The 16949-nt window shown below is 40.0% G+C and overlaps 1 protein-coding gene across 1 annotated transcript; it reads right to left on the bottom strand.

Moving 5' to 3' along the window:
• Nucleotides 1-1039: 1039 nt before the first annotated feature.
• LOC135473254 (protein sprouty homolog 2-like) lies at nt 1040-1837 on the bottom strand. The gene has a single exon (XM_064753100.1). The coding sequence runs from the start codon at nt 1835-1837 to the stop codon at nt 1040-1042; it is 798 nt and encodes a 265-aa protein (XP_064609170.1).
• Nucleotides 1838-16949: the final 15112 nt, after the last annotated feature.

Raw genomic sequence — 16949 nt, 5'->3', positions numbered from 1 at the left:
AACGCACATAACCATCCCCCACTTTTCCCACCTGCCCGCCACAGTCTAATCACTTTGTATTTATAAAGCTCTGTTCCAGGTATGGTTGTTATTCAGTTATACTTTTCCATTTGATCTCTCTGACCATAAAGCAGACCTCCAGATCCTGCATCACACGAACACAGTGTGTGGAAAATCCTACAAGTTAAAAAAAAGCACATTCTGGTGTAAAAATTTTCAAATGCACTCTTTTTTTGAATAAATACACACACATCTGGTAAATGATGTGTCTCCTAGGTTCAAAAAATCATGTTCCTTTACCCGCACTGTAGAACCACTGTGGTATTTGATGGTGTTCAACTTCCTATTTTACAGGAAAATCATTGCTGACTGGTTGTATTATTCTCCTGAAGTCGCCTGGTATAGCCATGAATCCACGGATATCCAACACCCAGGGCAGGTCAAGATCGAATCATATTCAAATCATGCACACCTTGGATATTTCCTTCGTATTTAGCAACAGTGCTATACACTGAGCGTGAAAACTTAAGAAACTGTGTTGAAGTATGGTGTTCCCTGCAGCTTTACAAGCACACTCCAAGTGCTGAAATCGAAAAAAAAAAAAAAAAAAACACTTGCCAGAGAGCACTATGTATGGGTGATCAAATCATAAAATCCTCCCCGCCCAGATCTTCCTAGGCTGTTGTTGTTGTTACTGTTGTGGTATATACACACGAATATAACTGTTAGCACTATCATAGGACATCATCATGGAGGTGGCAGAATTATGGGCTGGCTAACATTCACGGATCAAAAACACAAAGCCGTAGATTCCAAATGAGAATACTGACTGTAGCTTATGAGGCCAAATTTTGAACAGAGACAACGCACAACACAAAGACATACTCCTATGCTTGTGTACATATACAGATATATATATATATTTATATATATACTCCAACAAATGTCCCCACTTGTAAGCCAGTTATAACACTACTTTCGGTCTGGCTACAGGTATATCAGCTTGGGTGTTTTTCCAACTTCACAATGATTTTTTTTTTTAGGCACTACTTGAATCTGACTCTAATAATCGCTTGTTTTGCGATCCCTTTTTATCACTGCGGGAACACTGACACCCCTTGTTTGTACAGCGATTGTAACAGGCCGTACAGGCCTTAATGCCGCATTTCGCAGGCCAGTAACAACACAGACACGGGATGCATAGCGACATGGTTGCCATACACATCCATCTCTTGCAGCAGTGCGGACGACTGCAGCAGGCGCACGGATCATCCGTGCACATCACATCCGAGTCCATTTGATGATCCTTGGCGACATGGTAAAAGCAGCCTTGCACCACACAGAGGCAAGTACAGGCCTCCAAGGCCGAGTCCGCACTTAGGTGACACTTCTTGTTGCACAGCCAAAATGAGGGGAGTTCTCGCCTCTCCTCGCATTTCTGGCATCGGCACTTTCCACAGTGCTTACAGATAATAGAATCGTCTTCTTCGTGCGTTTCCGCCTCCTGCGTCGTACCCGCTGGCGGCTTAATTGATGGCTTTGGCTGAGATGTAAACACCTGAATGCGCTGAGGCTCCTCATTTTGGGTAACACAGGGGCGCTGCTCAGCAACTGTCCCTAATTTTGCCGATGATCTCGACGATCGTGTCGTACTCCTTTGCCCTTCTGTAGGCGGGCTGTCCACATACTCATTCTGCGCCCTAGGGTGCCTTAGGCCAGTCTGTAATGTGACGGGAACAGGCCGAATTACGGTCGCCGTCGAGCGATGAACGCCCACCGGTTGGGCGTAGCGGAGGGCCGCCACACCGTTAACTCGGCGACCATCCTCGAATTCCATCAAAAAAATACTGCCTGCTCACCCTATTTCATGGTAAAGGTAGCTGTCACATCAGCTGCAAAATTCAAAAAGGGTATTCTAGTCAGAAATGTACAAGACCTAAACAACATAGGTACACAGACATCTGAACATGTGCCATTCTATACTTTGTACATGCAGAATCAACATTAGTTACATAAGTGGAGGATAAGTGTTATAGGAAGCAAAATTTTTTATCTATAAAAATGTCAGTGTGTAAAAATAGCATACAATATAAGAACCAACAAGACTATAATCACATGCTTTCAACAGCAGTATTAGCATGAAAACAAATTTAAAGACACAGATTGATCTCTCTATTCTTTCAAATACTGATTAAAATGCAGCTCATATACAAATGACCCCTCTGAAACAAATGATGCTGAAACATAAAACGATGAAGAAATAAAGCACTACAACCCCAAAAATGTTGAAAAATCCCAAAGAATTCAGGAGTCATTCTCAAAATCTGCTCACATTTATAGTTTTTCTCCATAATCACTGTACACTGGTGGGCAAAGAAAAGTATGTCAGTTAAGCCAAGGCTGGCATTAATTATATTACCCCCTCTACTGTAGGATAGGTATTGACGTCGATTTTCAGGGCTATTTTGACGTACATGTACACACTAATTTGCCTATACCCTAGAATTTAAAAAAAATGAGAAGATGAATATGCTTTTTGCGGTATGAACAACGTTCTGAGGGTTTATAAAGTCCAGACGGTTAACGTCACCTATACTGTACGGCCAAAAGAACATTAAATATGCCGAGGTGGAAAATCGAGTCTGTCTTCCGCTAGCCACACTCGCCCGCTTATAAATGTATACAGTCGAGTTGCTTCATACATAATGTAGTCGGCCTAGCTCGGCACACAGAGCTACGATCAGCGATTTCACAGCCCAAATGATCAGTAACGTACGAATAAAACAGAAGTGTGTACACTTACTAGTTGTTAAATGGAGAGGGGTAAACACAAACGGACGTAGATCCCCCAGTTCGGTTTGGTCTGTGGTGCGCTCTTTCTCCGGGGGTAAGCCTTCCAACCCACCTTCACTTGAGTACCGAAGGTTGGCTCAGCTCTGCGAAATACGGATTCACGGTAGGCCCCCTATAAAAGATCGCCCCAATTCCGCTTTTTACCCATGACAAAACGTCCTCTAGAGCGTCAAAGTGGGTACATACGCCCCTGCAGCAGCCGATTAGATGGAACGTGTGTCGGTGGGTGCGGAGTATTTTACGTAGATGAAAGGATAAAGTAGGCAGCAGTTAGATCTGCTGCGCTCAGCCATCCTGACCGCTACAATCTGGCTTGTGTGAATGGCCTTAGCGGAATTCCGTATAAGGAAAGCCGGAGTAATGTGACACGGCGAAGACCTCTTGGGCAAACCACTGCGCCGCAAGCAGGGGAGCGCAGGTGTGCGCAACTTGACCTACATTCGAGAAACTCTGAAAAGAGAGCAGAGATATCCAACGAATTGGATGAAACTATTCGCATGCGTCGTAAACAAAAGTCTGGTCGATTACCGATGAATTTTTTTGTCATTTTTCCCTCTCTTAATACCGCGAGTAAGCATCTGAACAAGTTATCGTTGCAGCCTTCCAGCTCCGACCGGATGTGGATTGGATTGCCCCGCGGCCTTATTCAAGTGTGTAAATCACGTGATACCCAGCAAACAAAAGAAAACAAAGCAATCAATGAAAGGTTTTTGGAGACGGTGAGTAAAAGAGGTGAGAGGGCGATACAGGATGTCACTCCCGCCAAAAACTAGACTACCGATAACTTCACTTCAGTCGCCATCCCGTAAGCCGCAGCATCTCTGGATTAAGATATTTTGTTGCAGTTATAATCAGGCTGTTCCATGTTTAGTAGTTCTGCCACAACGGGGAATATACATATAGGCCTACCAGGTGCACCTCACGCGAGCCACAGAGTATATACATCTGTATGTATAATATACACACAGCATCGGAATCCGTTCATACTGAAACTATGGAAAGTTTTATCGGTGTTTTGTACTTAAGTTTTAAGCTGTTCATATCAGCTGAGATACATGTAAGAGTAAGGAAAAGATAACATTACAATTTGTTTAACATAGTTCAAATCCTGTTGTTGCAATTGTGACAAATACTTGAAAGTTACACAATGTTTCGTTTTGGTTCATTTTAAATACATGTATATTACACCATATTTATTGAAACTGATTCATTGACGGGTTTATTTATTTATTTGATTTTAATGTTTTACGCCATATTCAGGAATGTTTCATTCATACGAAGGCGACCAGCGTTGTAGTGTGAGGAAACGGGACACAGTTATTTGAAACAATTGCATGTATATAATGCATCAAATTTCCCTTCGTTGTATAGTGTGTTCTTGAATCATACCCAGTGTTTAAATTACATGACATATATTATATAATCTTGTCAGATCTTGGAAGAAATCCTGTGAAGGATTTATCAGAACTAATATTCTGCTTGCGCTGCGTATATATAGGACCACATATGACTGGATCCCCTCTGGTTCGATAGTTCATATATAGTACATTCGGACAAATGTCACATGTTCTTTACGATTATGTTACTTGCAGTAGATCGCAGCCCCGCATACTCCTGCGTGTGACAGTGAAATGTACCACTGTATAACAGCGTGTATATTGCCCGCATACAAGGCCTATATATTAAGTAACGGAAAAGGTATCAATCGTAGAGCGTAGAGGCTGCATGCTGAACTCATATATAATGCTGAATGGCTGAATCGCATATAAAAGTGAATTCTTGAGTATGACGTTATAAACAACAATGAAACATATAAATGAATACACAAACCATTTCAACCATAACTTTGTTTATACTTGATTGTTGTATTTGACACGTGTGTGTATCGTGTGCCAAATAGTAAACTTTTTTCCTACATATGATAAACACGTACACTTTTTGACTCGGGCTTCGGACGCGAACATGTCTCAAATATTAAGGCATATTAAGTTCCATCCACTTGACGATATCAAAAGATTTTCCAAGTGGACACAGGCATATAGCCTAAACACGTGTCCTTTTCACAAGAGATGCTTCGCCAGCATGACTTTTTCGTAAATACCTGTTTGTTTGTTTTTTTTATTTCAAATGTACCGGTATATATAAAACAGGTGGAAAATGCATGGCTATAAAACCACATGCATACCTTTATAGTGAAATAGACATGTCAGGGGAATGGCAAATGGTTTATGACTACATATGTGTATAGGTATACTGCGGCCCCAGTATACATATACAGCTGGACGTATTGATAGTTTGCTTGGCCACTCACTGTACAGCAAGTCAACCGCGGCTCCATATTTGACCATATTTATTCGACATCGACGGGAGCGATGTGGCACAAGCCACATATACTGTTTGCCGGATATCCAATTTGGGTCATTTTTTATCCCCTCCCTACCCATGCACAAGTGTCCGCCAGATTTGCAAGGCTTGCTTGTTCTATATACGAAATGTTTTCGGCGCTCAAAAAGGAAGTGGTAAATACGACAAGGTCATTTTCTGATCAGCAATATTACTTTCAATGCTGCCAACAAAGTATGGAGCATGAGCATGTTTATATAAGAGCTTCTTACGGATTGTACGTCGGAGTATATAAATAGTACATGCCGCCAGTAAACTGTATAGGCCAGTAAGTAACGGAAATGGGTTCAACCGCAGAGCTGGCTCCACCCATAATACTGAATGGCCGCATCGTAAAATTACGAACAAAAATATTGAGTATTTATATATGGCGTTATAAACAACATTCAAATAAATATTTTGACGATTTTTGTGTGGAATTAAACAGCCATGAGATAGTCGCCTGCTTGAGTGAAACCAGAATATCGCAGGGGACAACATCACAGCGCTTGACCATTGAGGTCGCGGGTTCAAATCCAAGTGCCGTTTGCGGCCTTACGCCTGGAGATTTGTCTTGCACTTGTCCCCGTGCGGTGGTTTCCACGGCTAAAAACCTCCAAGCATACCATATAAAAAGCACAACTGAACTGGGAAGACCGGAGGGCACTTTCATAAAATTCTGTAAGTCATATTTTTCATAACATGTTTAGTAAAAGATGTCGTGTAGGTTATATTGCCATGAGGCAATGCCGTTTACAAGACAAAGTTAAGTGGAAGTGGGCTCCGGATTCGAGCCCCCAGCCTCAAGTTTTCATGTATATACGTTTGTGCTTAACGATAGATGATGTTATAATATGGAATACGTCAGAAATCTCTCACACAGATAAACAGTTATATACGCTGTATGGAATCTTACCGTACGTTTTATAAGTGTAAAGCTCCCAACTTACAAGCAGACATTGCAGGCAGGCTGTGTCAAATGATGACTAATATTTGGAGCGTGAGAACTGTCCCCTTGTGGCGGTAAGTACTACAGACTTTTATAGTGTTAAGCGGAAGGAAAGACTTGACCCCCCCCCCCCCCCCCCCCACCCGGTCCCGACTCGCTCGTCCGTCTTCAACAATACGACACGTGGTTTACCTGTTGCCCGCACTATATTGCCCACGCGCACGCACGACGCATGCAGCAAACCCACTCTCGTGCAAACATATTATTATAAACGCCTGAACGTATAGGACAGTGGCTATAAACTTTTGGGAAGTAATTCACTGTCTTTGTATTCCTAGGAATACCGTATTTCACCCAAAGTTTAGCATGTTAAAATACACCCTCTAAAGCACATAAAGGCATTAAAATGACACTTACACTAAAATTTGTCTGGTAAGAAATTATCCAAAAGTCACAAAAAACCCCTCTTATAATTGGTCCCATAAGGTAGAGGAATCAATCAAAAAAAAGCAAAATGTGTCAGCTAAAAAACGCTGAACTTAATTTGAAGTACAATACGGTTTGTTTCATTTCTATTTGATTATTACTTCATTGTTGCATTTCTAACATCGATACATGCATTTAACTGCATGTATTAGATGACGTAATAAGCGTTTGAAAGACCACATCAAACTGTCCACCAGCCTGTGTGTATGCCGAGTTCTGGCCCAGTTGTTTTGACTGCCTTACTTCACACCACCATATTGTAACTGAGGTCGTGGGTTCGAATCCAGCTCAAGATAACGGGAGAAGGTTTGCCACGCAGTACTTGATGAAATGTGACGGTTTCCACTGAACACTATATATACATGCCCGCCATCAATTCAAGTGAAATATTATATTTTCATAAAAGCTAATTAAATATACATAAGCAAACTAAAAGAAAGCTTAAATATAAGGTAAGGCCCATCATACAGATAACTGAAAACTAAGCATAAAATTACTTTCATTTATATTCTCAGTTTTTTGCAGGAATACAAGAGTGTTGAAAGGCATTCAAATATTTAAATACTATGGTGGGCTTTGTGAGCCATACTGACGGTATCTAGGAACTCTGAAGTCACATCGCCTTTCTTTCCAGGTGTTCACCATAAGGACGGAATTGTTGGGAGCATTATTTCAGTAATTTTTTGCTAAAATATGGGTAAAAAGAATTATTCTAACATTTAATGTCGTGATTTAGAGGTCAAAAAACTTCCTGTGACGTCAGAGTTCCTAACCTCTGATAGTATGCTCCATAAAGACCACCTTAGAATTCAAATGTTTTTGCAGCTTTAACTCTTCACAAAAATCTGAAATAAATGAAAGTATAGTTTTGTATATTTTTAAGTGGTCTATTTAATGATGCCTATTTAATGAGTATATGTATGCTAAGTAGATTTTGTATCATTAGGACGGCAAATGCTTAACTGCCCAAGTGGTAGCCATACTACTATATACGTCGCTGTAAGGGGAAATGTGATTGGTACCAAAGTGCTAACTCGATCAGGGGGAAATTCCCACACTCTACACATTTTCTTTTATTATCTGGAAAAAGTGTTCACGTCTGTATGTTCATAACATTTATCCCACACGATTTCCATGTTTTCTGATACAGTTCTTTTTTTCACGCAGCTTTGGTAATTGCCCCACTAGCCAAATATGAAATGCAGCTAAGGAAATCTATAAGTACGTGTTTTCATATTTACAGGAACATACGCCAGTTCGGCGCCAGTCAAGTTCTTTATCCGGAAATCAGGACCTTTCATTTCCGACCAAACGCACGCTTCCTATATTTGGCCTATATATGCAAGGGACCTGGCGGCCTTAGTCTATATTCCATGTGCCCCGGCCGAAACCGTGGTACACATATATATAGGGAACTTAGGCACAGTTCATGGTTTAATACAGTGGTCAGTCAACACTGCTGTAGGGGTGGGGGTGGGGTATAAGAGTACATAGTACAACGGGTCTGAATAATATATTTATGTATACAATCCGATATTTATTGAACATATATCACTTTCAGTTGATATGAATTCTTTTCTGTGCAACAGACGAGATACGATACGATATATATATATATATATATATATATATATATATATATATATATATATATATATATATATATATATATATATATATTGAAGTACATTGCGTCTGTCGTAGCTACCTGCGGATGGTCGCGGGTTTCCTCCCACCATAATGGTGGCAGCCGCCGTCGCATAAGTGAAACATTCTTGAGTACGGCGTAAAACACCAATCAGATAAATAAATAAATAAAATACATTGCTGTTCACTCGTACGAAATGGCTATGTATGATAATGAGCATCAGTCCGTCAGTCAATGTACAATGGGAGAGTCCAATGTACCATGCAGTACAACACATTCACAGGATTAGAAATGTTGCATTCGCACATTCATAACACCAATTATACACCATTATACCGCATGGAGGCTTATACTAAATATACCTTAGACCGTCCTTCCAAGCGTGTGGTATATATATATATATATATATATATATATATATATATATATATATATATATATATATATATATATATATATATATATTAGACGCTTTAAAGAACCGGTTAAAGAAATAAAGTTTATTCATATCGATTATAGTGTAGTGGTGAAAAACTAAGTAGAAATCCTGGAGCAAAACTTCTGCATGTGCATGTTTCTGTCCACTTTTATACAAGTTGCAATATGCTACAATCCAGTTTTGTGTTTTGCATGGTTTCCACGGTATTTCAGCTGTTTAAAATACATGTTAATATTACATGTGCAAATACTGAACTATATATTTGTTGTCTGTTTCGTTCCTCTAAGTTAAGCTTTCTTCATAATCAAATATGACATAGGCTAAAAGAAAAGCTTGAAGCGTGGCTACATGAATAACCGATTTCAGAGCGGTAGTATAGGTGATACTTTTTGACACTGCCATGGTTTTCGTTCCCAGGGTTACAGAGTGATGTAAGTATAGCAAACTGTACGTGTTAAGTATACATATATACGAAACTGTTGAATTTATACATACACACTCTATATTAAATATGTTGAATACAGGTGTTCATCACTTCAATCGTTCATCACTTCAAACAACCGTTACCCGCTATACACACTCCTGAAACACAAATATTAACATAACAACATTTTTTAAGTTTTAAAATGATACATTTATTTAAATGCTGTAAAGTGTTAGCGTCAACGTCATCTAATGTTCGTTTGTAAGTTACATAAGTATTATGTAATACGTATATAGTGTGAAACGCATGTTAATCAGATAGTAACAGTTTTAGCTTATAGCATTGTCTTATAATTTTGTAATGTGTTAAATTTATTACATTTTGAAAAGATAATAAATGCTATCCCGTTTTCACCAGTGTCAAAATGTTATTTGGATTTAACATGATTTGAGTCTCTTCGCATGGAATGACTCTGCTGGTAGTTAGGTTTTACCAAGTGTTTCTGAATTACGAATCAGAGATCGTCAGTAGTCATATATATTGCAGTGGGCGTTATAGTTTGCTTTGTTAGCCCTATGGGAGCGATCCTAAACTCGTTGTGGAAGGTGTAGTTGCAAAATTATAGCGTTTCTCGGAACCATCTTCCAACAATAGAGAGCTAAAGCACCGAGATGACCCCCGCCACAGATGAGAACAGGATGTCTGCGTAGAGGTCATTGAGTGCAAAACCGTTGGAGATTGCCGTTTGGTCTACAATAACTCACTGATCTTTCACAGAGGCTCTGCTTTTTCGGCTTTTATCTCAACGTCCGAGTGGGAAAGGTTTTCAGTGCATTCATGCCTTTTCAACAAAGTATGTGTTTGAGGCACTATAACGAAAGAACCCAACTAGTATATGTTGGGAAGCGTTGTACCTTATATTGCCATACACCGTTTGACATTCTGAAGGAATGAAACAGCATTCCAGTGGTAACAGATAAGTATAGGCCTGTACATATAATGGGTCAAAACAAACACGGTGCACATACTATGACTATGTCGACAAGATAATCATGGCGTTTGATTATACTTATATAGTTGGTTTGATTATTTTATTGGTGTTTGCTTTGTGCCCAAGGTCATTTCACGGTCATGACCTAGGACAGATTTATGGATGACAGAAATCGGACATTATCTTTAGGAATGCAAGCTCTCAATAATCTTCCTACCGCATGAAAAACCACAGTCGCTGGATTCGAACGCTAACTTCAATACTCTAATAGGGCTAGTTGGTCTAAACCTTTTTCGAATCAGGCAAAGATCTGACATAAAATATTGCACACCAAGGTTCTGTAGCAATTTAACCTTGCATATTGGGTAGTTATATGACAGCGAGGCGGTTAATCAAAAGACATAATTATATGAAAATCTGAAACTGATGTAAATAACTTTTTATAATATTTTATTTTAATTCCTAACCCTGGTCTGTTATGTATCATTTCTACATCCTGTATATAACTGGCTTTGTAACTTTGTAACCCCTTTGTGTGTGTTTGGGGGGGGGGGGGGGGCTCTCAAAGAGATTGCTGTGAGTCCAGTTCATGCTGGCTTTCGTGTGAACGTCTGTCAGCAACTTGCCGATGGTCGTGGCTTTCGCCCGGGAATGCCCTCTTTCCTGTCACCATAACTCTGGAAATATCCTCGCAGTCAAAACTAACATCTCTGTCAGAGTTTATGAGAGTATGTTTTGGCGTAAAATGCTCGTGAAGCTTGATTTTTCTTGGCTAAACCTGAACCATCTGCTAAGGGCAAAGGTATTATTACTTTGGTTTTGCTCCATTTCCACATATACGCTTCAAGTCGTAAGCCGCCTATTTCTTGTCTGTTCTGACCATTAAAGGTTTGTTCGATTCCCATTTTTCATACGTCTGAAAATCTGTAAGATATCTTTCGCTTGAGTATGAATATTCAAGATCAAAGATAAGGTTGAAGTCTTATTGGTTTAAAGAGTATGTTACTGAGATTGATGTTCCGGTAATAACATGCAGAAACGTGCAGAAATGGTGGCACAGTTAATTAAAATGCCCTCTGTTTGTGATGGGCAGGGTGATGTTTACAACCACTTTGACAGAAAACCGGATGGGTTCTCCATCCGTGCGCCAGGGAACAGGATTTGAAAGGCCTCCATTCATTGGCCGGAGACCTGAAGGACCCTGAAAATGCAGTCAAGGATCCCAATGTTTATCATGCCATGGCGTCATCTTTCTGCTGGGATGGGCTTACGATTCTACCTCAGTAAAAGCCTGGTTTGTCTCTTTGTAGAACATTTAATTTCTTCATTACAAGGAGACTCTGCAATTTGCGGTCAAAAGAATACAAACTGACAGACAACAAAGCCGAACAGAACCAGTATCCGGAAGTAGGTTGGAGTATAAACTGTTCCAAGACTCGCTACACTTTAGTGTGGCGAGCTTTCATTACGGCATTTATGTGTGCCAAAGTAAGCTGTGGCTTGTTCTTGAATAGGCCTACACCAATGTATATATCTCCTTGTATTACACGTTTCCTTCATGAAGACTTTTTTTTTCTTTTCATTTTTTTTTCTCCATAAAAAGAAACCCAGGTGTTTCCTGTAAGTGCCCCAATGGGATAGGTTGTCTTCATGAAGGTGTCTCTATGTAACGATTACGGTGGCCCATGTACGACATTTTCCCTTTTTCTTGACTTTGTAACTTTTTCTCAGGTTTCCACTTGGGTGAAAACAGGTGGAAACTCACGTGATGCAAGAAGCCTCGTTCTCGTATTCGTGGCAGGATCATGATGAACTACAAGCTTTAAGAACTTCAGAATGACAGAGAAAGGCGTGGATGAGGCAAGTCACATGGTTGTCAGAAGACGCACCTGATGAACACGATTTTCCGCCATTTTTGCAGCAGAACGAGACATTTGGTATCACGTGAGTTTCCACCTGGGTGAAAACGTTTCCGCCTTGGTGAAAACCTTTTAACCCAGGCGAAAACTGTTTTCACCTGTTTTCACCCAGGTGGAAACCTAAGAAAAAGTTACAAAAGTCAAGAAAAATGGAAAATGTCGTATATGGGCCACCGTACATGATAACGTGAATTTTCCTACTAAGATGTCTAGTTACTACCTTGCTTTAGGTGGCCTTGTGAATGTGAGCTTCAGTCTAAGATGTACTATCGGAATCCAATGCAGCATCATGAATTTCAGTTTTTCAGAGGTTTCTGAAATAAGCTCCTCTCTATCATGAGTTCTTTTGGGGTTCTTGATTGATGATGTGGGTTTCAATTTGGAAAATGTACAGGTTTCCCAACATTATGTGAACCCTGTCCATACATGGGTTTCAAGCAATAAGGTTGTTCATTGGGGTTCCAATATCTAGAGTTTCTTAACAACAGGAGATCATGTTTCTTAACTACAGACCAATGCCTTCACGAAAATACAGGTGTCTGTATATAATTATTTGCCTAAAGGAAAATGTCAGTAATGGTTTGATTTAACGGTGTCATTAGGTGCCTCTGTATGATGCATGGTTCACTTTCACGAAAATATCTGGTTGTCTGTATATAGAGGTTCGCCTGCATGAAGATGCCAGTGCAGGTGTCCCTATATATTGTAGTTAACCTTCACAAAGATACCTAGGTCGTTTACACAGTGGTTTACCTTAACGGAGATGTCAGTTGGTGCCTCTGTATGCTGGTTTGCATAAGATATCTAGATGTGTGTATAGTGATTCACCTGCAGGGAGTGATTCGCCTTCACGAAGATGTCGGTATAGGTGCCCATATATGGTGGTTTACCTTCACGAAGATATATGTATGGTAGTTTTCCTGCACGGAGATGTCGGTATAGGTGCCTCTTTACGGTAGTTTAGCTTCACGAAGATATATGTATGGTAGTTTTCCTGCACGGAGATGTCGGTATAGGTGCCTCTTTACGGTAGTTTACCTTCACGAAGATATATGTGTGGAAGTTTTCCTTCACGGAGATGTCGGTATAGGTGGCCCTTTACGGTGGTTTACCTTCACGAAGATATATGTGTGGAAGTTTTCCTTCACGGAGATGTCGGTATAGGTGCCCCTTTACGGTGGTTTACCTTCACGAAGATACCTGTATGGTAGTTTTCCTGCATGGAAATGTCGGTATGGGTGCGCCTTTACGGTGGTTTATCTTCATGAAGATATCTGGGTGTTCCTGTATGGTCTAATTGATAAAGTGAGTTCCAGGTTAGAAGATATGATCTCATAAGGTGGTCTGCTGATGTGGATTTCAAGCCATAAGGTTTACCCTAAATGACCTCAAATTTCGCCCACAAAGTGAACTTCTAGAGGCAAATAAATGTCACAAAATATTATTTTTGGTGCTTAAACTTGCAATTTTCCAGTAGGATGTTATTCCATGTTCGAAGCAAACCTCAAAACACCTTTCTAAAATCAATAGAACTCTCCGAATCAAGAAAATGGGCAAGTTAGTCACGGACGAAATTGATGGTCATTTAGGGTACTCTGATTACGACTTCAGGATGCTGGGTTTCTTGGCTGCAACAGTGTGGCGAAATTATCAGGTCTCTTCAAATATGGTGTGTTTACTTCATAAAAGACATGGTTAGCAATTCAAATTTGATGAATTCTTTGATACGTCATTATAATCATAGACTCATGCCAAGTTATTTCGGTATACCGTAGGCCTATGGCGGCTTTTCGGTAGGGGAAAAGGTTACTCGGAATTTCGACTAATTAAGACTAGGCTCGGTGTCCCAAATGCATCGCACACATAAATTGCGTATGTGTTTCTATCTCCTTAACTCTTTGTGTGTAGTAAGAGGCGGTTTTGAAAGTGCATACAGATGTACTTCACTTTAAGTCGCGTCCTGCACGTTCACCTAATATAAAATCATGGCAAGGAAATGTAACAGGATATTGTATTCGCAGGGGGTCTTTACTTCAAAGAGACACACCTTTACCCTCGATTTTAACTTCCCGCGTGTGCATGTCGTGTCTATTTAATGAATGATAAGTCACTTTAGCGTACTCCCAATCCCGCTGGGAATGAACTGGTCTATGTGATCCACAGGTCGCCGCGCGCGAGGCCGCGTGCCAAATACACCTTACATCACTCTACACGATAACGTGAATATATGAGTACTTACCATACCACATGAGGATTATTCCTTCTTATAATAGTTATATGTGGAATACATGCGTGGACTATTTTTTACATCTTTTATCTTTCATAATGGGGATAAAGGAATGAATATATATAAAGCTGAGCTAAATAAAACAACAGTCGTGTGAATAACGGGCATACGATGCCAATCCACCGCCTATATACACGCTATTGTGGTTAATGTGGTGACGTCCTGAAAGGGGAAGCCGTGAAATGTTAGCACACCTGATATGGGGTGTGTGGATAACAACATAGTGTCAGATGTGTGAGGATGTTACAAACTCTGGGCAGTGCTTGTCACGATATTTTGAAAAAAAAACACACACACACACACACACAATTTGGGCCTACACTTCTTGTGTGTGAATCGGTAATAGGAGTGAGAATAAATTTGTACGGAAGAAAACATTGGCATCATTAAACGCACTACTGATGATGTTTTGAAACATAGCGTACTGGTAAATTGTTCCACTGAATTATATTTTCGGTTACAAGGCTGTTATCACTCTCGTCTCCAAGACCATTGTCAGGCACTATCGATTCTAAGGCCGTAATCACACTCGCTTCCGAGACCTTTGTCACTTTGGGTTCTAATATACATCACCTTCGTTTTCAAGACCGGTGTTTTCCTGGGTTCTAAGACACATCACTTTCGATTCCATCATGCACTTTCGGTTGCCCTGTACCATATTTAGTCACTCTGGGTTCTAAGGCGGTTATCGCATTGGGTTCTAAGGCCGTTATCCTCCTGGGTTTTAAGGCTGTCATCACTCTGGGTTCCAAGATCGCTATAGCTGGGTTATAAGGCCTCTGAGTTGTAAGACTATCATTACCCTCTATTCCAATAATCATTATCACTTTTGGATCTAAAACCGACATCATTACCGGTTTCAATACCGTTATAACTCTGGACTCTAAACAAAGCTGTCTAAATATACATATGCATCACCTGCACGCTGACAGGCATGGAATACTCACTTACTGATGTGTGAAGGTTAAATCACAAATTTATACAGTTTGCATGTATGTTACGTTTTATGGCGGTTATGCGTACAACGTCTACAAGCATTTTGATATCTCATATGGGATAAATTTCTCCAAAATTGAACACATTATACAATAAGTTTTGATACAAGTGGTTATTCTCCATGCAAAACCACGTATTCATAGTTTTGCAATGATGTCATAGACACTCTGAGGCAATCATCAGCACACTCTTTGATCAGTACTGTAGGTGAAAAGAAAGCGAATTTAACACAGGTGAGATAAGTATTAATGAAGATTTTAGTATTAAAAATAGGGTGTTTAGATAAGAAATTCTTTCTGGAAAAGTAATCAGAATGTGTTTAGCCTTCAAATATGATAATTTTAGGGTCATATAGCTCTTTGAATTGTAGGAATCAGCCAAAACCAGCATTTCGCCCATTTAGCTCCATGTTATTTATTACTTCCTGCTCCTTGCAGAATGAAGTCCGCTAAAACAGTCTTGAGACAATGGACGTGCGTGTATTCATTCGTATGTTACATAGCTGCGATTATACAAGTGAGTCATATTCTGATAACAAAGGAAATCAGATTGACCAAGCTCTTTGAAATTTCTTTCAGGCCGGATTTCCGGTTTATATATAGTGTATTGAGTTTCTGAAACTTATACCTCTACCGAATTGAAGGCCTAAATGGGCTGTACAAACACGGCGAAAGTTGTGTGGTACACAGTAAATTGTTAAGTACAAGCCACCTCACCGATCAACCACGGTCTACTCAAAACGTTAGCAGCAATTGCCGTTTGTATAGGGTGCTGAAATCCATTATTCCATATGTTAACGCCGAGGGCAGTGTCAGTATATATATGTAGAACTGTAGTATAGATCGCACATATACACATTTATCCATTTGTACACCGTGACGGCATGACGTGATGTCGAGTACTGTATGATAGATACTGAAGCAGAATAAATAGGTTTTCTGTTTGATTTCCGGTCGTATCGCTGTTCTTTTATTTGACTAAGGTAACGGGGCTATCATCAATCTCTGGAATTACGCTGCGGCTCCGACACGAGGTCAGCCCGTCAACCCACAGAGTCCTCCTTAACCAGGCCAGAACGTCGCAGCTAAGTCAACAAACCCTGTCACATTCGACCTTCGTGACAAAATTGTAAATTGGTCAGCATTTCGGTACAGTTGAACCACAAATTTAATAGATGATTACGCCAACAACCGCATGCAACACTCTGCATGCATAGCTGTGGTGTTTAGCCAGACAGGCCAGGTTATATGCATGTAAAGTGTACGATTTAAATACAGGTTACTAGGCCTACATATATGCCCATAGAAAAAAATATGAAGATTGCACGATTTGAATATTGGTAACTACAGGCTCGTAGAAATAAACATGGAAATTGTACGATTTTAAGACTGCTCACTATATGGCCGTAGAAATAAACATGTAGAGTGTACTATTTGAACATTGGTTACTATAAGCCCTTAGAAATAACCATGCAGATTGTACGACTTGAATACTGGTTACTGTAGGCCCGTTGAAATAAACTTAGAGATTGCACGATTTGAAGTTCTAAATGAGATATATAACACATAAATTTTA

The sequence above is a fragment of the Liolophura sinensis genome, chromosome 8 (assembly GCF_032854445.1).
Source record: "Liolophura sinensis isolate JHLJ2023 chromosome 8, CUHK_Ljap_v2, whole genome shotgun sequence".
Classification (NCBI taxonomy): domain Eukaryota; kingdom Metazoa; phylum Mollusca; class Polyplacophora; order Chitonida; family Chitonidae; genus Liolophura; species Liolophura sinensis.
The sequence above is the reverse complement of the archived record's forward strand: the minus strand, read 5'-3'. Positions and strand labels throughout refer to the sequence as shown.

Excerpts from the sequence above, each read along its gene's own strand:
- LOC135473254 (XM_064753100.1), bottom strand. The coding sequence starts at position 1,837 with ATGGAATTCGAGGATGGTCGCCGAGTTAACGGTGTGGCGGCCCTCCGC.